Source organism: Vanacampus margaritifer, chromosome 3, assembly GCF_051991255.1.
Source record: "Vanacampus margaritifer isolate UIUO_Vmar chromosome 3, RoL_Vmar_1.0, whole genome shotgun sequence".
Classification (NCBI taxonomy): domain Eukaryota; kingdom Metazoa; phylum Chordata; class Actinopteri; order Syngnathiformes; family Syngnathidae; genus Vanacampus; species Vanacampus margaritifer.
The window spans coordinates 9,356,177-9,381,091 of NC_135434.1; the positions used below are offsets into that span (position 1 = coordinate 9,356,177).

Consider the following 24,915-nt stretch of genomic DNA (forward strand, 5'->3'; position numbering starts at 1 on the left):
TAACACAAAATAGTGAATGTTCATCATCTGATTAAAAAAAAAAACAACACACACACAAAAAAACTACTGATATTTCTTACCAGTAGCTCAGTATTTTTTTACCAAATACTTTCTCTCACATAAGTAATTATTTTAAAAAGAATTTACGGCCATTTTCTGTCTGTCCTCTATTAACACAAAACAGCACAAAGAAGCAGAAAGCTGGAATTGTGTATCCATTTGAATCATAACACTACATTATTTTGACATATTCTTTGTTGTTGTTCTTTCTTCTCAGCACTACAAGTTACTTTCAGATGAGTGTCACCGCAAGTGACTTCATTGATGGATTCGGTCTGGTGGTAAGAAAAAACAGTGACAAGTTGAGTTCATACGGCCTACTGTACTTATAATAGTATCAACATGTGGTGCCGAAATGAAGAAGCAGTGCGATGTGTCATGATGTCACGTTCTTCCCACCCAGCTCCAGAAAACAAGCTCGCACTGGTCTGTACCGTCTTTTCAAAAGGCAAAAGTGAGTCATGTTTTGAGTGAATAAAGCGCTTGCCAAATGTAAACAGTATTTTTTTTTTCTATTCAGGCAAACCTCAACTTTGCCTGTTCACTTGATTTGTTGAAAGAGAATGGATTTCCCTTTCTAAAGTGGCCCTGAAGAACACTATGCTCACGTCACTGTAATGTTTAAATGAAAGTATACACAGTGGAGCATACTAATTCAAAGACTTTTTATTTATGTGACTCTAAAAGGAGCAGCCTCAACTTGGGGCGTTGGAGAAAGAGAGGAACAGATAACAAGCTAATATTAGCGCCTACTGTTAGCCAATTCTTGGCTGCTCTTAATGTCATCACCGATTAGCTTTTTTAATAAAGTAAATATAATGATTGCTTTTATATTGCATCCAAGAATTCTTAAACATTTTAAAATTGAAACCTTACTTACACATCAGAGATGAGGTGTATTTGCTATGTTTTTTTTGTTTTAATTTTTTTAATCTTTAATTATTAACTCATTAACTGCCATTGACGCCTATAGACGTCAAAAAATTATTTTAACAATTTCTACTAGTTTAACCTTTTTTTTCCACTTTTGTCAACAAAGGTCTGAAAGCCTAGAAAAAAAATTATTGCACATTTAGAACAGATATAAAATGTGTTATTAACCGTGAGTTAACTAGTGAAGTCATGCAATTAATTACAATTTAAAAAATTAATCACCTGACGCCCCTAATTTTTTAATAATCTTTTCTTTAAAAAAAAAGATTTAAAAAAGAAAAAAAATATAAAAAATTACGGGCAATTAAAATTTGTCATCGTAATTAATCGCATGACTTCACTAGTTAACTCACGATTTTATATCAGTTCTGAATATACAATACATTTTTTTATAGTTTTCATACTCTTGTTAACAAAAGTGGAAAAAATGTTAAACTAATAGAAATAGTTCAAATTAATTTTTGACGTCTATAGCCGTCAATGGCAGTGAATGAGTTAAAAGAGAATAACTTAGTATTTGCAATTGCACGACTGTTAAGAATCTTGAAAGCATTGCCTGTAGAGTTAATAAATGTTTCATGGTGACAACAGTTTTACCCTGGAAGTAATTCTTTCTATTTCCATAATTTCCCATGGGAAAAATACCCCAAGCTACAGGAAATTGCCTTGCTTTTTGTTAAGTCTTTTTCACAGTTTTTCAAGGAATATTGAGTTATTTCTGGCAACTCTCTCACTTGTTATAATGAATATCCTCACTGGCGTGTATCAGAAGCAGCAGCATTGCAACACGGCCTTTGAAAGAGAAATATGAATGCTTTTGAAATCATGACTGCGTTGGTGTACTTGAGCACACAAGGACGAATGATGCCAGCATCTTTTATTATCTCTTGTCAAGGCAAGCCTTTGGGGTGTGGTGTTTACCACGTTTTATCAAAACAACCTCAAGCCTCAAACAAACCTCACAATGGACCAAAGTCTTCAAAACGTGCTTTCGCTCTCAAGTCCAAATGCAGTATATGCGAGCAATTTAAGCTTTGAGATTTTAAGGCACTTCCGCTTAAACATAAAACAGACTGTTACCTTTGTGCCATTTGGCAAAGTTTACGCTGAACAGGTTTGCTTGTTGTTGTAATCAATAAGTCTTCCTGGATTGTTTCACCCACATAATTGAATTGTCACTTTGTTGTTCTCCTGGGGAATGAAAGGCAACATATAAATGTCCTCTGGGCCATTTAAACTGATGGGGTTGGCAAAATTGTGTTCAGAGGGGACACATGATGCTCCAGGGAGAAGGACTTGGAAAGCACTCCTTGGAAGCAACATATTTGTTGCCATCTAGTGGGGGAAATATAACTTGTCTAGTAAGTACGGCAAAATGTACTGAACAGTATAAGTTTGATCATCAAAATACAATAACTTATCTGAAGAAAAAAAGCACAAAGTACTATGACGTAAGGCACATTTGAAAATTAAAAAAGTAGTATCCCAACATTGCTTAATAATGACATTGGACTATTGTGGCAAATTAGTGATTGAGATGAATTAGTATGGGAAAACAAACATTCAGCTCTGGGGTGACTTTAAAATACAGTAAACACTGAATATTCTTTTTTTTTATTTTGACAGTCTTATTTTATGCAAATAAATTATTGTTTTATTTGAATTTGGAACTTGGGAGTTGACACTTGTTAAGTCATTTATAAAAAATCTGATAAAAAGATGATTTTGCAGTGGTGTGGCAAATGAAAAGCAAGCTAATTAACATCACACAATAATTCTCTCAATATAGCTCACATTTGTGACTTGCTAAAGGCTAAAGCAAAGAGGCGATACAGTTTTTTAATTCAATAAACTAAAAGCTTTGTTATAATTTGACATGTACGCGTTATTGACTTGTGTATAATAAGTATGTTACCTGTAATTATATTTAATTGCTGAATAAAACGAATGTGAGTTAACGGTTGTAGAACTTAAAAGACAGCATGGTTGTAAGCTAGCATGCGTTAGCTTCCCGATAGTATATCACTATGACAACGGCTCACGCGCACACTCGCGTGCGCGCAAACATGGCCGCCTCTGTATCGCCGCTACGCTCCTACTGGGCGCTTTGTAGCAGGTTGGCAGACCCCCACCGCTCCTGTCGGGCCAAGCTACGGATACACAGAAAATGGGAGAGTCAACGGAGACACCTGCACCAGTCGGCGACGAGGTAAAACGACTCAAAATGTCAGCCGTACACAAGCCTTTTTTTTCATCGCATGCGGGCACGGAGGTTGTAATGATGGGAGTGTGGTTGGGGGATGGACCTGTGAATGACATGCGGCTTCACCGCGGACACTGCAGGTGCTGTGTGTGTGTTTGCTGGCGAGTCGTAACAATAATCACATTTGACAACAAAACAATACAGAAGAGCAGCAAGTCTGACCGCTTGACGCGTGAGAGAAAACACTGACCGCATTCACTAAGCCGCAAGAACGCAACTACTGTCAGAAATGAATGATTTATGCTGCAGGGGGTTGGATCAAAGAAGAAACCATTCGCCGCTGCAGGCTAACCTAGGCTAAGTCGAGTCTTCACGCTAATGTCACCCTGCCTTGCTAAAACGTTATATTATTGTTTTGTTTTGACCGCCTCATTATGAACATTTATTTGCTTAATTTAACATCTTAAAGCATGTACAGAACAAAAAAAAAAGAAGATGCGACTATGACAACGATGACTAATGTTTTCATAATTAGCTTTGTAACTAATATAGGGGTACATTTACTAATGAGGGACGTAAGTTACGCGTTTTGCGAGTTACCCTTATGTCACGTGGTCCAATTTTTGTGCAAGTTGCAAGCAAAAATTTGATTTGCGAGTGAGCTCGAGGCACTCAGCCACTAGATGGCAGCAGCAAACTTCACACCATCTGGCCACCATCACTTTACATCGTTAACTCTCAGTGAAAATACAAGTACAGTTGTGTTTCATGTCAGCATTTTGTATTTTTTCGTGCAGGTATTTTTTTGTCCACTGAGACCAGCAATCATTTTTATGTAGCGTAGTTCTGCTTTGCAAAGTCAACTGCACGCACTCCTCACTTAAGTTTTTCCATGATTTCAAACTTACATTCAGTGGACATTTTTCCTCATTACTCATAAGTTTGGAAGTTTTTATTAGGGTGTGGTGTGGTGTGGTAAAACCAAAGTTTCAATTTTGGTCCAAACACAACGCTGCAAATTACCCAAAAAACTACACAATGAAGCATGGTGGGGGCAGTAATATGCTTTAGGGGTGAAACTAGAGGGAATTGTGAACAGTTCCAAATGCCAGTCAGTCAAGCAAAAAAAACTTCAAGCTTTGGCTAGAACGCACAGCATTGTCAAGAAAAGCCGACTAGAACATCTGAACTTTATTTTGGATTAATAAGAGGCACTTAAAATGATAGCAGGTGCTGGCTCTCATTTAACAAGAGTATGAATGTGATTGGGGAATTCTAAATACAGCCACTTCCTAGTTATAAGAGGGTGTGTACACTTGTGCAACCACATCATTTTAATTTCATTTTTACTGCCACTCTCTTTTATCATGATCTCATTTAATATAAAAAAATATATATTAAAATGGGTGTGTAGACTTTTTATATTTACTGTATAAGAAGAAGAAGAAGAAGAGATCGATTAATTCTATAACATCTGTCAAGGGTGGGAAATAATTTCTAAGCTGCAGCTTTCTCTGGAAAAGATGGACGAGCTTCTGAAAGTGAGGGAAGCGTACAAAAAAAGCAGTGAAGAATTTTAGGTTTGGTGAGAGTGAAGTTAAAGAAAAATTAAGGAAAAATAATAATTTACGTGCTATTTTTAATATAGTATATATAATGCTGTGCGGTGCAATTTTTCTTATTAAAAACACGTCGTGAGCAAATCGTGGTACTATGACATTCATAAATAATAGTGCTAACAAATGACAATTAATTTCCATCCAGGCATGCCGCCGTGGTGATTTCTGGGACGGCGTTGGCCCGTCAGCTCCACAGAGAGATCCAACGTGACGTGGAAGAGCTCGTCGCTCAGGGTAACATGAGACCCCATCTAGGAGTGGTCTTCGTGGGGGATGACCCGGCCAGCAGGACTTACGTTCGGAACAAAACACGCGCTGCCAGCACTTTGGGTCAGATTTTTCTAAACACTGCATGACTAACGTACAACACTGAGGTGAAAAGTAACAACTGTTAGCACGATTAGGCATGACAGATCCTCGTAGATAAGCATGACTTTTAGCAGCAAAGCTAATCAACAACAACAAAAAAAAAGTTAACACAATTTTTGCAATGCAGGTATTTCCAGTGACACAGTGTTGCGGCCGAGCTCGGTTTCTCAGGAGGAGTTGCTGGATCTAATAGACAAGATGAACCGTGACTGGCGGGTCAGCGGACTGTTGGTGCAACTGCCACTTCCTGGTAAACACGGACGCAAACGTGTGCTCACCCTGAGCTCATCACTTGTGTGTCGTTTCTTTATAGCAGTGATTTCTCACTGGGGTTGCAAAGTTAGAATATTTCTGCAAAGTTTCAGATAAACGTCCACGGGGAGTTAAGTTGGGGAATTTTGGAAATAATAAGCAAAAATATATTATGTCATAAGAAGACATCCATGGAAAAATAATACTATTAACTCACTGCTTTAAATTCATAAAATAAAATAAAAAGATTATTAAAAATTAGAGGCAAGAGGCGATTACATTGTCTTGACTTCACTAGTTAACTCACGATTAATCACAAATTTTATATCTGTTCTAAATGTACAATAAAAAAATTCTAGGTTTTCATACTCTTGTTAACAAAAGTGGGAAAAAAATGTTAAACTAATAGAAATAGTTCAAATGAATTTTTGATGTTTATAGCAGTCAACGGCAGTGAATGAATTTAAAAAAAATAAAAATAAAGAAAATATAAAAAAATCGGGGCGTCAGGCCATTAAAGTTTTTAATCGTAATTAATCGCATGACTTCACTAGTTAAAATGAATTTTTGACGTTTATAGCCGTCAATGGCAGTGAATGAGTTAAAAAGCATTACATTTCAACAGATCTATTTGTATTTGTATAACTCAATCCAGTTTTAAATATTTATGAGATAAATAAAATATACTATAATTATATATATATATATATATTAAACAATCAAATAATAAATGAAGAACAAAAACATAAATGTTGAGTTGAATATTACAATTTTTTTTTGACCAAATCCATTAAAAAATTATAAAATACCAACAAAGTCCCATTCAAAATGTTAATATATGTAAAAAATGTTCTTGGCTCAATAAGGTTATGTAAACACTGTCTGAAATAAAACCTTGAGACAAATAATAATTACAGAGATGCCTCTCTCTTCTTAGAGCACATCAATGAAAGAGCGGTATGTAACGCCATCGCACCAGAGAAGGACGTGGACGGCTTCCATATCGTGAATATCGGCAAGCTGTGTCTTGACCAGAGATCCATGGTGCCCGCCACACCTGCAGCTGTCTGGGAGATCATCAAAAGATCAGGTAAACGCGTATCTTATTGAACTCTTATTTTCCAGTCTTTCATAACCTTATCCCATAATTGCACAAGGTACTGAATATGGGTTGAATATTACACAATAGCCCTACAATAAGTAGAGTAATTGAATGGCGACAAGTCCAGGGTGTATCCCGTCTATTGTCCAATGTTATTCACCCAGGCCCTTATACATACAATTGCTATACAGTATAAATATACAGTAGTAGAGGAGACTCATATGACATTAAGTCCACTAGATGGCGCCAAATTTTAAATGTTCATCCAGACGCTCGATCATCGATTTCTTTCTTTTCTATTTTCTGGATTCTTGTAGAATAAATGTATCACATCCTACAACTTTTTTAGGCACATTTAATTTTTCAAAACCTTTCTAGTAAATGTGGAGTTGCATGTTATGAAAGACGATTTCAGATAAATGCATTTTACTAAAAAAAAAACTAGCTGCGGTATGTGCTCCTGGTCGTGATCGCAACATCAAATGGGATGTAATCCACCTAAATCTGCACTTTCAAACCAAAATGTCTCTTTTAGAGGGACAGACATCTCTAAAATACCAAAAGATCCGCATGATACACGTTTTCAAGATTTGGCAAGTTTTGGGAGATAAAAAAAAAAGCCAGCTAGTTGCCAAAGTAATAATCAGAATTAAAGCTTCAAACAGTATAGAATGGACAAAAGCACCCCCTTTTTCTTAATTATCAAATAAAAAATCTTTATAATCAGTCTGGGATATCTGCTTTCTGATTGGCGCTCATTTGTCTTAGTAATTTCCCAGTAGATGTTTGCCAAAATACGAGGCCTAGCATTTTATGTTTTGGCAAAAAATAGTGTTTTTTTTTCATGACCCTGAACTAGATAAACAATAGAAAATGAATGAATAATGGTGCACACCAACAAACCCAATGAGAACTTAAATATGAAGTACTGTATTTGATAGTTCTCTAACAGCCTTTTGTAACAATCTGTGTATGTAAAATATGAAATATAACTCAGAATTGGATGCTTATCATACCCCTCTTATTTCATCCTTGACAGGAAGGACAAATGTAGTAAAATTTAAAAAAAAGGGAGAGAAAATGTGTGACATTATCCACATACAAGTTTAGAGTTATTTTCTCCCTGAGGTGCCAAGCATAATTCATTCCCAACTATTTGCCCTTGAAAATGTGCCCCGCAGGTATTGAGACGGCGGGGAAGAATGTGCTGGTCGCCGGACGCTCCAAAAATGTCGGGATGCCCATCGCCATGTTGCTGCATACCGATCGTAACCATGAGCGCCCCGGCGGTGAGTGTGTGCGATTGTGCAAATGAGCCAGCATATTACCAGAAAACCTGATCCAAAGTGCGTCTATTTGATAAATATTACCAATCCTAGCAAATAGGCTTGGAACAGACTGTTTTACACTTTTAGGCCACCAATGGAAAATGGTATGCGAGCATAAAAATCATCCACTTTAAAATTTTCCACAAGATTAGCATATCTTTAGTTATTCAGCCGATGAATCACAAATATTTGCATATTGGTCCACTTTCGAGTCAGTAAGAGTGTTAAATACGTGTGTGCTTCACCACAATTAATCATGCACATTAAGTTGAATATTTCAACATTGGGCATATTTCATAATTGTATGCTTCAACTTGTGCTGCCGGATGTTTGCCAGGGAGAAACAGCAGGGAGTGTTTGTGTGTGAGGAGGGGGGATTCAAACAGGATCAGGCGACCTTATAAGGTTGCAGGAAGTTGAAAGGGGATTTGGAGAGGCATTTACAGCTTTTGAGGATGAAGCAACACCAAGATGTGATTTGAAGGTATTGCACTTGTTGCGGCTTACTGGGAGCAGGTTTAGCAACGAAAACTGTGAGCATGGTTATACGGCATCGGAATTTGAGTTTGATTTCGATCCAGCTCATCAAAACAGCGTAGAACCTCCACGCCAAACACTCCTTGAACACTTCAAAATGCAACCTGTGTGTAAAATAGAATAAATGACAGTAGCCAGGTGTTGTAGAGCTCGGGTAACTACAGACCGTGATGGTAAAGTTTTCCTCCTGCGGTTCGTTTATTTTACATCAAGCACATTTTACGTCAGGTGACGTAACATAAACAACGTAGAGCGGAAAATAGTGGTGACAAAATGTAATTTAGCAGGATGGAAATAACGTTGACGGATTGGCGACTAACGGACTGCGCCCATGAAGTTTACCGTGGCTGTAATTTAGCAACGATGGAAGCCCGGTTAAAAATAACCTCCATCACAGTTTGGTTCGGTTTGAAATATTGCCGATTGCTGAATGACAAGACGCCCAAAAATCATTGATGTGTTAAAAACAGCTTGACGCTGGGAACAGTTTGTCTCCATTATTTCCGAAAAGGGAACAAATTCTTAAATCCAATCACAGGCTTGGGATGCATTGCGTTCACCAGTTAAGGTTCCACCATATTTACACTACCATTTAAACGTCTTTGTCCACCATTTTATTTGCTGTCAATGCTGTAATGACTTTTTATAACTAGATTGTGACTCGGTAAAGCTCATACTTTACGTCTGCCAAGGCTAAAAGTGAAAACTATTATTTGTGGTTGTTTGTCTCATACTGTAGTTTAAATAAATTAGTAGGCTCCTTTATGTGTTATTGAGGATTATAAACAGACGGGAGCTATTATTACTCTGCAAGGTGCACGGTTTGCATTGATTACATAAATCAAAAGCTAAAAAATTCGAATCTATACAATATTTTTGTATTAGTTCGTTTTTCCAGATCAACAATAACTGTCCACCAGGTTTTGTTGAAATCAATCATTTTATCGCAAAATATGTATGCGACTTATTATTGGTTTAAATGTCAAGCAAATGCTATGAGAAAGGTATGCATGTTTACCTCTCATTCACGCACACACGCAAACACGTGCAGGTATGTGATGTGTTGGTGGAGATGTGCTCTGACTTGCCTTTGCACTTTGTGTGATGGTGTTTGTCTATCTATGGCTGCAGGCTTAAACTCCCGGTTATTGCTCGGCTATGACTGAAAGACACGCATAGCATTGAAGAAGAAAAAAAAAAAAAACACACATCACTTTCATCGCAATCATTGTGTAATTGTGTAAACGTTTCTTGAGCCGCGTGTACTTAAGGATGGATCAGTGCTTTGAAAATAATGAAAACAGTGAGACAAGAATGTGTGTGTTTAAATATAGGTAAGAGTTTTCCCTCACTTTCCCTGCTGTGTCTTTTGACTCAATGGCTCGAGTTGTGCGGGTTGACTCAGGAGCGCCAATCAGGGATATGCACGGCAGTAACTCAAAAATACATGAGAATGTGTGTCAGTCAGGCATATCCTTCCACATGTCATTCAAAAATGTCATTATAAAAGCAAAGCACTTAAAAAGAGAATATTACCGGTACATGAGGAAGTATTAAAGTATCTGGCGTTAGCTGTACTTGAGTGTCAAAAGTAGTTTTGTGGTCTAATGCGTACTGTACAGTATATGTTATCTAAAGTTAAAGTTATTTAAAAAAAAAAAAAAGTAGATTGTTCGATATTTTTATGGATTGTAGTCTTTTTTAATTATTTAAATTCATGTTATTGATTGATTTTTTGATTTAAAAGAAATTTGTATTTATTTAGTTTACCTCAGTGGTGTGAACAATGATTTTTTTATGTATGCTAATAAGTGAAGCTAGCTGGTCTTGCGAGAGGTGTGGAGTGTTGGGGGTGAAGAACAGGAAGCGGAGGAGGAAACGGGGAGTCTACCGTTGCGCCCATATAAAGACTTCCTGTTGGATTTATTACGACCTCCTCTTACCGGTATCACTTCCAAATCAGTACAGTCTGCATTGTTCTGCATTTCAGGCGTTACGTCAATGAATGATCGCTTTTGATTTGATTTTACAGGATGATAATGAGTAACAAAATGGTTAGGGGAAATGTATCTGAGTAAAAGTTTTCATTTTATTTTGAAAATGTAGTAGCGTAAACGTGAAAGAAATATAAATTAGCAAAGTACAGATACCTAAAACTTCTACTATTTGTACTCCATCAGGTTTTCATTGTCAGTTATTTATTTAAAAATATCTATATTTATTATTGTTAACTTTATTCAGCTATACAAGACATTTATGAGAGTTGCAACATATTTGAGCCACAGCAAACTACAACCACAATAATATACTGTATATTGTTAAATTCCTTCTTTGACGGTCTACTTGATCCCATTAGATCCTTAATTTCGCCTCACAATGTTAATAAAATCTAACCACCTTTTCCTAGATTAATGTTGTTATAAGTGACTCTTAACTCATTCACTGCCATTGACAGCTATAAACGTCAAAAATTCATTTTAACTATTTCTATTAGTTTAGCATTTTTTTCCACTTTTGTTAACAAGAGTATTGAAAACCTAGAAAAAAAATTATTGTACATTTAGAACAGATATAAAAATTTGTCATGCGATTAATTACAATTAAAAATTGTAATCGCCTGTCGCCCCTAATTTTTAAATAATCTTTTCTTTTCTTTTTTAATATTTTCTTTAAAAAATAAATAACTAGTGAAGTCATACGATTAATTACAATTAAAAAAATATATATCGCCTCTTGCCCCTAATTTTTAATAATCTTTTTTTTTTGTTTAATGAATTTATGTCAGTGAATGAGATTTATCAATAAGGCAATATGTAATTTTGTTTCATTGATTTCATTTCAGGTGACGCCACAGTGACCATCGCTCACAGATGTACACCGAGGGAGCGGCTCAAGGAGCTAACCAGCCTGGCAGACATCATTGTTACTGCCGCAGGTAATTAATTAGATGACCATTTAGTTAGTTCATTTAGAAATATGCTCAGGTTAGGTAGTGGATATTCCACCTCAGTGGCTTAAGTGATGGGCTGAAGAGATGATGACGGAAAGGAAAACAATCGGATCTTTCATCACTTCATGCTATTGTGCCGTTGTGTGCGTGTTTAGGTGTTCCCGGTCTGATCACAGCAGACATGGTGAAAGAAAGCGCCGCAGTCATTGACGTGGGCATCAACCGCATTGTGGACCCCAAAACGGGGAAACTGAGGCTCATCGGGGATGTGGACTTTGAGGGTAATTACTTGGTTTGAGTTTTGACTCATCAACACACTCACATACTTGAAAAAGTTAGAAACAAAGAGTGAATCACAAATTGGAAATGAGAATTAATGAGGTATCAGATTACTTTAATGAGTCATTATGTAAATGTTCCTTCTTAATGTTAATTTGAAGTCTATTTAGTTTTGGAGTCCCTTTTTAACAAAAAAAAAGTTGAATGACTCTTCCTTTTTCTTTTGAACTCTGAACTTTTTTCACTATACAAATGTTATGACAGAAGTTAACAGTGGCTGAATAGACACTTTAAGAATCCCATAGAGACGTCAACTTGGGATCCTTTCAATACACTTTGCTGCCATTATCAATCAACATTTACACACATGCTACTACAGTCGAGATTGCTTAGCGTCTATGAATTCACACACGTACCAGTTTTTATCCGGCAACCAATTTTAAAATGTGAGAGATCCCACAAAAATGTGAGATGAGCAATACAGCACACCACACACAACAATATTTCCACCCAAAAAACTGAACCTCATCTCCCAAATCAGATGTATGTTGTAGTACCAATAATGACCTGTGGAGGCAGCATGGTGCCACAGGTCATCCAGACTGAAAAAGAAATACTAGTAGAAGAAATAGATGAAACTTCTGGTTACCACATAGCGGTTTTATTTCCTTGTCATATTCATTCTGGTGAATGACGTTAAACGTTTATAATCGTCAACTGCTGGGCAGAAACCTCCGACGTACAATTTTGGTCAATTTCATAGTTTTTCACAAATCAACGCTATTTGTCAGTTATTTGTAGAAATGAATTACCAATATAAAGTGTTGAAAATGTATTTCTCTCTTTGACGATGAAATCGCCTTAAGTAGCACTGAGGAACTTTTCAACCTTAATAAAATATTTTCATAACTCTTCATCAACTTAAAGCTAGTTGAATGGTCTGTATCATTTTTACTGGCACTAAGCAACTTTGAGGAGGATGGTAGGAACACTGCCACATAAAAAAAACTACAAATGTGCTGAATGCTTTATGGCATACGTCACTTCCCACTTTACCCATTCGTTACAAAGATGGAAGTCAATTTGAATGTCGACGTACGATTACTGCTTTCCTGGCAGAAGCTGCAAAACAACTGAAAAGTTTTGTCTCAGGAAACCAAAAAGAAAAAGGGAAGCTACCCGGATTAAAGGATAGTCAAGGATAAACACTGGTCAGCTTTCACTCGCTGGCGTGAGCTAAAAAAAATGACGCAATGCGCTTGTCCTCATGGGAAATGTGGTCTTCCTTCAGGCATCACATAACCATTTTTTCCCGTTTCTTTTGTTTTTGTTTTTTTACCTGAAAAGTGATGGTTTTGGAGACGTGAGGTTTCTGCCCGATGCCAGTAATATCTAAAACTTGGGTTTTTGAGGCCTCCACATTATCAATGGGATTATTTAATTATTTATTCAAAAAGCTAGATGCATTTGAACCCCCCACCCCGAGCCATGACGAAAAATAGCGAAAATCCTACCTCAGTTGTTGAAAGATTCCTCGAGATGAAAGGACTACTTTTTTAATCTTAATAAAGTGCCCAGTTCAGCAGTTCCTTGGCAACAAGATGCCACCAAATTGGCCTGAGAACAAGAACAGCCGTAGAGGACGATGGAGGATACAAAAGAAAAGTTAAATTTGGGGATTGATTTTTTTTTAATATTTTTTTTTTTTTGTCAAAATGACCAATAAAGGCTCCAGTTTGAAAGAAATTTGAATTTTCTGTCAATTATTTGATTGTAGGATTTCCGATAATTATTGAACAGGTTTCAACATTTATGGTTGTTTACAAATGATAATCCCTTGATCATCTTAAATTCTGAACTGCTTTTTTTTCCCTCACATGTTGCAGGCGTAAAAGAGAAGGCCAGCTTCATCACTCCCGTTCCTGGAGGCGTGGGTCCTATGACGGTGGCCATGTTGATGAAGAACACTGTGACTGCCGCCAGAAACGCGCTGATGCATTAGCACCATACGGCCGTGACACACACAAGCATTTTTCGGGGACCTTTTCACCATGACGTCACATGTACTTCCGGGTGGCAAAAGCTCAAACGATCTCTGATTGCGCCTCTAATGAACAAACCTTGACAGTTTTTTTTTTTTTTTTTTTACTAAGGCAGAGGAAATGGCTGCAATGTAGTTTGAACGGGTGAATATGAACATTTTGGCTATATCAGCAAATGTTTATTGTTTTCAGTTCAAGTCAGTGGCAGCCAATGACTTTCTGCCACCCAGAAGTACCCTGGTGCCTATTGTTTACAAACATTCTGAAAAAAGCTATACAAGCATCCAGACTCCATACCTGCTTACTTGAGACATTTATACCATGTTCCGTTTAGTTCCTTATTTGTATTTACTAATTTATTTCTTCTTATAAGAGTTCATATTTTTTCTACCGAGGACATTTGGCTTCCTTGTGGAACCTCGCACATTTGACGGGAAAGTGAAAATGAAATAAACCGTGCTTGAGATGCTCTCAAGAAGGTGTGTTATGTTTGAAAGTAAGCGAACGTCGCGTTGAAACAAGCCTCCGGGCCATTACGCCCCCGCCACCTCGCGCATCATTCTCATCTGCCCGGATGGACCTGTCTGTGCATGCAAAGTACGTGGGAATAAAGGAAGTATGATGCAAGTTTTATTTTTTTAAGGGAAGTGGTCTCAGTTTCTGCGGAAGCTTTTTTAATTACTAGGTTATAAAAAAAAAATCCTTTTGGTTTGGAGTGTGCTCTATATAAAGTTCAGAGGATGTTCTGTAGCACAACATTGAAGTGACCATTTTATAAGCAAGACAAATGTTATTGCAGAGGCTCAAAGAGGGTGAGTTTTAAGTCATGGATTTGTTAAAATGTTTCAGCTTTATTGTGATGTTTTCAAGATGGAATTCTAACATGTTTTTTTTTTTTTCTTCAGGCATTCCCTCAGCCATTCTTCTTCTCATGGCGGCGTCAAGACTGTCAGCCCAAACCACAACAAATCCCACTCTGATTCAAAACAGTAACTATCAATTCCTCTACTTTTGATTTTGATACCACATTAGCATTGTTGAAGTTAACATCTGCATCATTCTGAAGTTCTAATATTGTGACTCATAAGCCATGTTAAATTAATTCATTAAATTCATGTTACTTTGAAATGTTTCAATACCTGTAAATATAAATTAGAACTTACATAACAGAAGGAAAAATAGGAAAAAATGCTTCCCCAGTAGGTACTGATGTATTTATTTATTTATTTGCCTTTGCTACTGATAAAAGAAAAAGATCTCTCATTTATTTTATTGTTGTGATTACATTTTTAAGTCAAAGCCAACTTTTTAGACATTTATTTTGCAAAGATGTCATTCTTAGTTTAATTGTATCATTTTAACAATGTTTATCACGTTTGTACATGCAATGCTCTCATACTTATTTATGATTATTTACTGCATATCATTTATGACGGCTAACAATATTTGCTCTTTGTAGGCAGCGACGAGAATCCTCTACTTTTGAGCTCCCAGCGGCCATGCGGAATTCAAGACCAGCACTTCTGTCTAAACGGCGGCACGTGCATCTACCCCCAAGATACCACCAAACCCTTTTGCATGTGAGATAACCAAACACGCACTTGAACGGACACGTCCGACTCTCCTTCGCGTGGGTTCGTGTTCTCCCTTTTCTCTCCTCGGAACGCGCTTACCTGTTTTCTCCTGTGTAGCTGCACATCTGGCTTCAGCGGGAATCGCTGCCACTACGACCGCGAGGTGGACACCATGTTCTCTCAAAGTCACATCGCTGTGGAGGACCTCATCGCCCTCAGCTGCGGGGCGGCCATCTTCATCTTCATTGTGGTCTTCATCACTTACTGCGTCGTCCGCAGGAGGTGAAGTGGTTTTGTGACCTGTATAAATCAAAGCATTGATTCAATCATTTGGCATGTTGTCGATTCTGTGAAGTTCTGAGGTCGGCGGTTTGAACTCTTCCAAGTATTCATATTCACACCTGAGGGCAATTTAGCCTGCGATAACCTTCCATCTCATCCGATTTGCTGGGCTTTTTATCACAATTCCTCTGTGGTTTTATGCTGTGATTTGTTCACTACTTCTGAAACGTAATCCTTGTTTTTTTTGTTTTCAGGTGTATAAAGTCAGATGTAAAAGCGAAACATGTGGAATATGCACCTTGTGAAGTGACAGTGTGACATCCTCCTGTCATCTCCTCCAGATTTTAACGTACACAACAGACCGAAACTGTTTAATTTTATTTGCGCAAAGCTGACCACCTGTAATGTTTTCTACCAATCAAAAAACAACCATAAGCAACAAATGCTGTGCAATTATCATTTAAACTACATGAAAAATGTGAGTATTTATTGTTCTAATTTATTTTATGTTAAATGTATTTAAGTTTTTCTAATAAATTAATGACATTTTCAATGTGTGTATCATTTTTTTCCCAACCTCCCATCATTATTAGTACAATATTACATTGCTCAGGATAAATGAGACGACCACCTGTGTTGTAACCTTATTGAAATAACATTTTGCATTATGCAATTGCAATAAATGGGCCTCATTTGTAGCAGTATTAGAAAACACTGATTAGAAATTAGTTTTCTAACAAATGTGTGCGGTGTGCTCATTTATGTTGACCATTGTATAATTAACAAATCACCCCTTAAATCATTAACAAAAATATTACCAATGTTACAATGAACATGCATATTTTGTCACATTTGAAGGGGGAAATGTGATGCCTTGTGACAAAGATCATAATTGAGGACCTGAAGTTTCAGTAACTTAAACTCCAAAAGCATTTTGTTTTATTATGAAAGTGTGTTAAGTCATTTATGAGCCATGACAAACCCAGTCATCATCTGCAAGGATTTTACATATTGATATTTAACTAAATAAATAAATAAAAGTGAATTTGAGCAAATTAGAAATCCAGAGTGAGGTCATATATAAAAATATTACAAAAATACAGTTAATTTCCCTTAAAAATGTATTAAAGATGAGTCCAGTAGTTCATAATTTGATATAGTATATTCTTGGGCTGGGTCAAAATTTACGCTAAACATTCTATGTGTGTAGGGTTATGTTTATTATTGTATTTTACATGGTCGATCCAGTAGTGCTATAATACCTTAATACTGTAATATAGAAAATGAAAATGACTTCTCTGACAATGACAATCAAAGTGAGCATTGTTAACTTTTGTAACAATTTTTTTTTAAAATAGAGTATCTGTGGGATGTGTGGCTGATGGGTGGACTTGTTTAAAGCCGCCAATTACGTTACAGTATAGCAAAAAAAAAAAAGAGAAAGAAAAAAAAGGAATGAATGGTGATGACGATAATGATACCTTCAGGGGCCGTCTCCAACTGGGATCTTTGAAGATTAATGTCAAATGACTGTCTGCCTTTCGACCGCACCCACTCAACCACATGAGCTCACCTCATCTCACCGTTAGTTAGTTAGTTAGTTGGTTAGCGACACCACAACAACATAACACTGAAAACTCGTCGACGGCATTTTGCACATTTTAGCACAGCCGAACTCTTGCACATCATCGTCCCAAATGGCCAAAGTGTCAGCTCTCCTCTCAATTTTCGGTAAGTCTGACTTTCTTTAACGTTTTTTTTTTTTTTTTTGGGGGGGGGGGGGGGTAAGTTTTGCTGGATGCTAAATCGTGATGTGAGTACAAAGAGTAACTTTAAAACTAACCGTATAAACCTTCAAAGTATGTGTAGGTTATTTACGGTTTGAATGTAGAATTGGTAAATTGCTCAAAGCTATAATTTTTCCACCTCATTTCAATTTTGCGTTTCTTCACTGTGATCCCTAAAATTCACTTAAAATGTTAAAGGAAGGAAATAATTGAAATATGGATGGTCATTTCTTACATTTTATGTATTTAAATGCGTCTTAGTTTACACATAACCTAACCAACACATTTTATTTCTATTAAACTCAACCAAATGTTGACAAATCAGTTGTGAGTATTTATTTCAATTCAATTACAAAAGGGAAACCACCTAGATAGTCATTCATTCAACACAAAGGAGCATACTTTTAGAGGGCAATTTCCAACACATTATATGTATTCAAATGTATTTTTCTTCTCTTTTTTTTGTATGTTATATTCACATTTCTTGAAATGGTGATTTTTTTCAGTTTTCATTAGCTTCCACTCTGTACACATGAAAGTAAAATATGACAAACTTTTTTTTTAATTGAATGACCAAAATTAAATCACATTTTTCACCACATACCTGTATCATTTTAAAAGGGGCAATTCCGCTTTGTAATGAACATTAACTAAAGCACCATATTGTAGCTAAACTGATAAAATGTGCCAATAATGGGTCCTTCACAGTGTTTCTAATTATTGTTTTATTCTGTACTCTACAGTAATAGGCAAGTGAAGAGATAAAACAATGAGAAATCTCTCCAATTACACTTCCAAGTTCCTTATCCTTTATTTGAATGTTCTTATCATTATTACAGCATTAAAAATGCCAATATTTTTAAAGTGTCACATTTGACCTGCATCAGTCTTACGCACCACTAAAGGGTCACTCAGTCCAAATTGTGTGGGGTCATGACACACTTAAAGGGCAAGAATGGAACTTAGGTGTCACTCAAACGAATGACCCACCCACTCCTTTTCATTTTGTGATAGTGGTCTTCTAAACAGGTTTATTTTGCAATTTTGGACAAGCCCGCAATTATTATGATTCTCCCTCGCTGGTTGGCAAATTTGAAAAAGACAAAATGCACTGAAGCTCTAAACAAGTGGTGTTCAACGTTGAAAGACCCTGTAATGTGAATTCAAAGATTTGTTTCTAAATAAATTTGACATTATTGAAAATAATTGCTGAAAACGTGTGAACACTCAGAATGATGTAGGATGTATTATCACTAGGTCTAAGCCTGATAGCTTGCGCGCTAGCTAGCTAGATAGCTAGTGGCTAGCATCTGTCACTGCAATCTAGAATGCAACGCGCACCGTGTTTGGGAGCAGACGCAACAGGGTTTTGATTTTTCAAGATTCGGGAGACAATCACCAAAGAGATGGAAAAAACATATTTCCATACTTTCAATTAGTCTGCTTGTCACCAGGTGTAGGAGAAGACTCCAGGTGTTCTTAATAGATCCTGAATTGGTTAAAACATCTTCGGAATCATATTTGGGGGTTGCAAAATGGCTACGTCATATGAGTACAGTATCTACAATAGGCAAGTAAAACCAGAATCATCTGGATTTTTTTTTTTTGCCGTTGGCTAGTCTTCAGGTTGGACAAATGAGTATCCAGCATTGTCGTCCAACAAGTAAAAACATGAAAACGAGGAAATAGGATACTGTATGTAGAGCCAAAAAAAGAGCGGAAAGTGTAGTCCTCAATAAGTCTTTTTTTTTTTTACTCAAATGTGCCCGTATTTTTTAATGACTTAAAAAAAAAAAATACTGTTTGCCTTGCCTGTAAGCCATTTATTGATTTGCTATCATATGAAATCAGTTGCAGTTTACTCATTTCATCACTAAAGGGCGCTACAACACATGCATTGTTACTGGATTTACAAGCAATTGAAAGAACTACAAGTACTACAGTAGCATTACAGGTAGATGTACTTGTTGCAGCAAAGTAATATTTGGGTTTGGATTTATAGTGATAGTATATGTGCTAGGAGAAAAAGTTGTGGTGGTAGTAGTTGTAGCAGCAAGCAATAGAAGTTGTTGTATGTGGTAGTGGTATTAATAGTCGTAGCATTAATTGTAGTATTGTCAGTGGTAGCAGTAATAGATATTTGAATTAGCACTGGCAGTTGTAGTAATAGTAATTACATTACAAAAACACAATGAACTATTTGTGTCGTTCCAGACCGCAGTTTCTTTTGTAGCTACGGTGTTTTGTCCACATTTGTCCATTGTTGATTTCATGTGTGTGTCATTTCCTGTCAACTTGTCATTCCTTTTGTTTGATAGCACCTTAATGGACTTACAGAATGTGCCCTTGTTAATGTGACTCATTTAATAATCACATCAGAACAATTTTATGATTTAGTCATTTAAAAAAAAAAAAAACTAGCGCATTCTTTGTCACCGCTTCCAGCTCATTTACTAAAGTGAGGAACACCCAACAAATACTGTCTTGGCACGTAATTTTGAAAATTATATTTTATCATTCAGGAATGTGGCCAGTGGAGACATGTGCAAATCTGGGGGTGTTTTTTTGCTCAATTTTTTTATGCTGTACATATTTTATGTTCAACAGGTGTCATGCTGTTGTGGCCTTTTGTCCTGACAAAGAGCATCTCATCCATACTTCACACTACACATGCTGACTCCTCCCTGTCTGCAGGTACACTGGCTAGATGGATAGATACATATAATAAATTAAAAAAAAAAAGTCTACACACCCATGTTTAAATGCCAGGTTTTTGAGTTATAAATAAGAGACAAATATAATTTCAAAACCTTTTCCACCGTTAAGAGCAGTGCATTTAAGTACCTCTGATTAACCCCTAATAAATATCAGATGTTCTAGTTCTTCGATAGATATTTGGAGTAAAAAGTACTCTGTATGTTGCTGCTTCCCCTTCAGGCAATGGACAAGAGCGCCCTCATGTGGTGAAACGCTCCACCCAAAATTGCGATCCCACTTTTGCCAACTACTGCATGAACGGAGGTCAGTGCAGGCTGCTGGTGGAAGTCAACGAGCATCATTGCACGTAAGTGTGCACATATTTTTCTGTATGTCTATATACACTATATGTGTTATTGAGTTGTGATAAATGAAGTGTGACGTGAATGCACTCGGCAGGTGTCACGGTGGTTTCTACGGCCCTCGCTGTAGCAACCTTGAGCTGGTCTTCAAGCCAATAGGAGAGGAGCAGATCATCTTCATCATTTTCTGTGTGATTCTGCTCACCGTGGGCCTGGCTGGATCCCTTTACTGCTGCTGCAAGTGGTTAGTGTACTCTCTATTGGAGAATAATGCAATCGCGTTTGTGGGTCTAGTCTCAGGTCTTCTTTGTTAAAATTGTCTCTTATTAAATATTAGATATGAGACATTTTTAAATTATATATATTTTTTAAATATATTAGAAAAGGTAGAATATTATTTGTTCCGTTTTATACCATACATAACATAATTAAATCATTTGTTACTTAGTTATTTTATTTGTTTGTTTGTTTTATACAAATGTTATGCATTTTATTTTGTTTACACTTTTCAAAATATGTAATTTGGAAACACAATTTGAAAATATAATTTGCCCAACAGCATAGTTGCCAATGTCAGAGCATTTTCAGAAAATATAATTTTTTTTTTAGCAAACGTGCTTTTTTAAAATTATTTTCATTTTATTTATGTATTTATTTTAATTGGTTTGGAAACAGTAAGTTAAAAATGACCTGGGGGATTATGCTGTTAAGCTAACAATATGCAGGCGCATTTCATTAATCCTTACTGGGAAACCAAATTTCAAATTATTGTTTTTTATTTTTATCCTTACTGGGAAACAAAAATATTTGAGTTTTTGAGAAATGGGGGGAGGGGGGGGGGTCACGTTTTAAAAAATTATTTAGTTACAATGTGTTAAAATGGCTTGGGCAGTTAGGCTAACAAAATGCTATATATTTATTTACCAAATGTTCCAATTTAAAATCATCATAGAGATATTACAATTTATTTATTCGTTTATTATTCGAGTTGTCATCTTTGTGGTGAGAATTACATCTGTCATGTTGTGCTTTCTTCTCTTTTTGTTCATTGCATCTAGGCAGAACTTTTTTTTATTATTATTATCATGGCCTGTCTGGCTGAGAGAAATCACATGCTTCTACTGCCTTGTGGTGACGCATCTATTTCGTCTTAAGTTTCCAAATTTCCAAATTTGTTGTGTTTTAAATATTCCGGAGCAAAACACGTTAGTTTCAGTAATTGTTGTGCATTTGTGTTCCAGGTACAAGAAGAATAAATGCAATCCCCAAAAGAAGCGACAAGGCTACAAAGGAGTACAGATAGCGTAACGTGGTCAAATGAACCCTTTTGTAATTTTTTTTTTTTTAATTGTATGTTTTTAATTTAAATCCTGCACTTTAGCTTTCAGCATGGTGTAGCTTGTATTTATTTATAACTTTCTGCATTTTCTAACCCTGAAAATCACATCATGCTGGGTCAGAAAGGACGTTGATAATTTATTGTTATAAAGATTTTATGTGTACGCTGGAAGTTCTGCCACAAACCAATAAAACACTACATTTAACACTGGCTGATTTTTTTTAAATGTCATGATTTTACCTTTTGCCACACACAGTTCTTTTCGGCGTCCACATTGTGCTTTTCAAATGTATTCCCAGTTTTGGTCAAAATACAAAATCAAAAATTTAATCTGAATTTGGTTTTTGACCAAATATTTATGTTACCCAGAACACATGTATCTCAAATCACCTTTCACCATTGAAATTAATGGAACTGCCATGAATCCATTATAGTCATGCTGTAACTTTAAAAAATAACAATCTAGAATATTGTAATATAATCATATATAATATAATAAGTAAAAACAATTAAATCGAATGTAAAGAATTACATAAGTTTTTTGTGTCTTGATTTCACGCATTTATTATGAGGATCCTGCTGGTGTGTGCACCTTGGCCACCAGGGGGCATTGTAGTTCACGTCCTCTGTGTCTGTCTGCATGGTGGCCAAGGTGCGCATATCAGAAGGAGCAGCACAATGCCCACTGAATTATCTTGATGTACAACTGCTTAATTCTAAACATTACATTTAATTATGTTGTCTGTTTTTATAAAGTACACTACCAAAAAGTGCTATTTTTCTCAAACTTAAAAACGGGTCTTTTCTTTTGGTGGTGGTTGGGGGGCATAAAAGGCATTGGCATTCATTTTAATCAGGGTTATAATAGTAATGAAATTTTCATTACATTTTTTTTTTTTTTACATTTTCTGGTAGTTTTAATTCATTATTAGAGCAAGGTTGTTAGTTTTGATTAGTTTACTGTTTTTCAAAAATATTTATTTAGTTGTATTAATATTAGTTTGTTTACATATATATACATTTATATATAATGTTGGATAGTTTTAGTTTTTCCATTGTTTTTTGTTTTAGTCAAGTCACACTATAATAAACTTGGAAAATTGGAAATGATGATTTGCGATACGAATGTTTTCTACCGAGCGTGGTCACCGAACGCAACGCACCAAGGTAAAATGCAAAACGATACATCAGGACGCTCGTGTGTCAGGTTAATGTGTAAGCACCATGATGCGCCACACACCCTTATTAGTTTGTAAAACAGACCCAGTGAGCTGTTTCTAACTACAGAATCAGTCATGTGGGAGTGCTCTCTATGCTAATTAGACCGACAATTAGGGGTAAACATTAACCCGACATTTGCAGCATCGTTCCCGGATTCGAGGGAATTGCGCTATTTTCGTCCTTGCATGTGCTCTGGCATAATTTAAAAAAAAACAGTGTACACGTAGCTCACGCACGTTTTGGATTAAGTTTATGGCGAATGATGTTGACAGTTTGTTCCAGAAGTATCGGGACAATGTTGGTGATTTTATACACCAGTGCAATGGCTGTGGAATAAAAGTATTGTGATTGAAGTCCATTTTCACAGGGGTTTTCAAATATTTTGGATGAGGGGGAAAAACTAAATCGTAAATGCCATAGGAATAAAAAAGTTGCCTATTTTTTGAAAAAAAAAATGTCATAACATTACATGTTATGGTATGTCAATGTTGCATTTTAATTTTTGGGGAGGAATGTTGTATTTTTTCAAGAAAAAAAATGCAATCTTTATAAGAACAACGCCGTATTTTGTCAGGATCAAAAAGTTTGCAATCTACGAGAATAAAGTCGGATTTCCCAAGGTTATGTCGTAATATTATGGTATTAAAGTCAAAGTTTAAAGAGGAAAGAAAGTCATATTTTACAAGTACATTTTAAAAACAAAACTTTAGTCGTCGTACTACACCTATTATCTTGGTGGGGAAACAATACAGCACTTTATTGTCTTAAAAAATTGACTATATTCAAAATATATATATATATATATATATATATATATATATATATATATAAATGAAGGGATTTCAGTTTTAATTTTTTTGTGGACCCTGCCACTAGCATCTGGTGAACAATTGTCTTTATCCTCTGTGAAAAACAATGCATCTTAGTTATGACTTCTTCTAGCTAGTCTTCTTCTGTTTCATTATCAAATCTATTTGTAATATGTCTGTATGTATTATACTGTCCCCTGGTGGCCAAGGCGCGCACAACAAAAAGAGCAGCAGAAGGAAAGCACAAAAACTGTTCAACTTTAAAAACATTATCCCTCTATGTTATTAAAAACTTTTTTAAGTATAAAAGCATTATTATTTCTGTTTAACAAAAAAAATGTTACAAAATGTGTTGTTTTTTTGTGTGGCTGGAATGAATGAATGGCATTTAAATTCATTTCACTCGGGAAAGATCATTTGTAATGTGTTTGTGAGCGTAGTCACACAACAAATTAAAGTCAAGGTGCCATTTTACATTTATGGCTTGTACAATACAAACTACTTCAGACATGTTCGACATGATGTGGTCTGCTTTGGATCATGAATGAGGTACAGCTGTGGGCTATTCCTGTATACAGACACCTGAGTGCTTGTAATGGTTGTGTTTGTGCTACTCCTAATTACAAATAAACTGCAATTTTATTGGTACACTTTGTCATGAGAAATGAAGCTATTTTTAGATTTTTTTCCGTGAGATGCGGTGTGCTTCCCTCTAGGCTTTGTTCCACCTACGTTGATATCAACCAGCCCATCCAACACGAAGGCACATAACCCAGCAAACAAAAGATGCCAAGAACTCCCAGCATTCCACGCAGGAGGATTCCAAGGAGACACCGAGGATGTGCAGACACAACAACAGCAGCAACAGTCACACCCTCCCCACCCCGCCCAAAATGTTCTGAAATAGTAACACGAAGTATTGGTTCATCAAATACAAAAACAACACGCACACACACAGCCAACTAGGGCACATATAGACAAAATCCAATGAATAGTTTAAAATATCAGTAAGTATGTCTGACAAAAAATAAATGGTTGTTAAATACGCTACAATGGAACTAAACATTAAATTGGCTATAGGTTTTTGTTTTTACCAATTTTAGCACAAACAATCCACCATTTTACAATACAACAAATGATAGTGACCCACAAATTCTGCCTAGCAACAAG

The 24,915-nt window shown here is 36.1% G+C and overlaps 2 protein-coding genes across 2 annotated transcripts; both read left to right on the forward strand.

The window, feature by feature from the left end:
• Positions 1 to 1,470: 1,470 nt before the first annotated feature.
• LOC144049581 (bifunctional methylenetetrahydrofolate dehydrogenase/cyclohydrolase 2, mitochondrial-like) lies at positions 1,471 to 15,207 on the forward strand. Its single transcript, XM_077562614.1, has 9 exons — positions 1,471 to 3,202; positions 4,961 to 5,145; positions 5,312 to 5,434; positions 6,374 to 6,526; positions 7,720 to 7,827; positions 11,246 to 11,338; positions 11,509 to 11,634; positions 13,519 to 14,663; positions 15,134 to 15,207. The coding sequence occupies exons 1-8, from the start codon at positions 3,021 to 3,023 to the stop codon at positions 13,632 to 13,634; spliced, it is 1,086 nt and encodes a 361-aa protein (XP_077418740.1). The 5' UTR covers positions 1,471 to 3,020; the 3' UTR covers positions 13,635 to 14,663; positions 15,134 to 15,207.
• A 1,853-nt stretch (positions 15,208 to 17,060) lies between these two features.
• On the forward strand, positions 17,061 to 21,925 carry LOC144049183 (proepiregulin-like). The gene is made up of 5 exons (XM_077561881.1): positions 17,061 to 17,261; positions 19,925 to 20,011; positions 20,255 to 20,381; positions 20,474 to 20,620; positions 21,618 to 21,925. Exons 1-5 carry the CDS (start codon positions 17,228 to 17,230, stop codon positions 21,682 to 21,684), a joined length of 462 nt encoding a protein of 153 aa, XP_077418007.1. The 5' UTR covers positions 17,061 to 17,227; the 3' UTR covers positions 21,685 to 21,925.
• The last annotated feature ends 2,990 nt before the right edge of the window (positions 21,926 to 24,915 follow it).

What these genes read in the sequence shown, in the direction of transcription:
- LOC144049183 (XM_077561881.1), top strand. Translation starts at nt 17,228, where the DNA reads ATGGCCAAAGTGTCAGCTCTCCTCTCAATTTTCG. An exon ending in TGACTCCTCCCTGTCTGCAG is followed by an intron (nt 20,012 to 20,254) that starts GTACACTGGCTA and finishes CTTCCCCTTCAG; the next exon opens with GCAATGGACAAGAGCGCCCT. An exon ending in CTTTACTGCTGCTGCAAGTG is followed by an intron (nt 20,621 to 21,617) that starts GTTAGTGTACTC and finishes TTTGTGTTCCAG; the next exon opens with GTACAAGAAGAATAAATGCA.
- LOC144049581 (XM_077562614.1), top strand. Translation starts at nt 3,021, where the DNA reads ATGACAACGGCTCACGCGCACACTCGCGTGCGCGCAAACATGGCCGCC. An exon ending in GGTGCAACTGCCACTTCCTG is followed by an intron (nt 5,435 to 6,373) that starts GTAAACACGGAC and finishes CTCTCTTCTTAG; the next exon opens with AGCACATCAATGAAAGAGCG. An exon ending in CATCATTGTTACTGCCGCAG is followed by an intron (nt 11,339 to 11,508) that starts GTAATTAATTAG and finishes GTGCGTGTTTAG; the next exon opens with GTGTTCCCGGTCTGATCACA.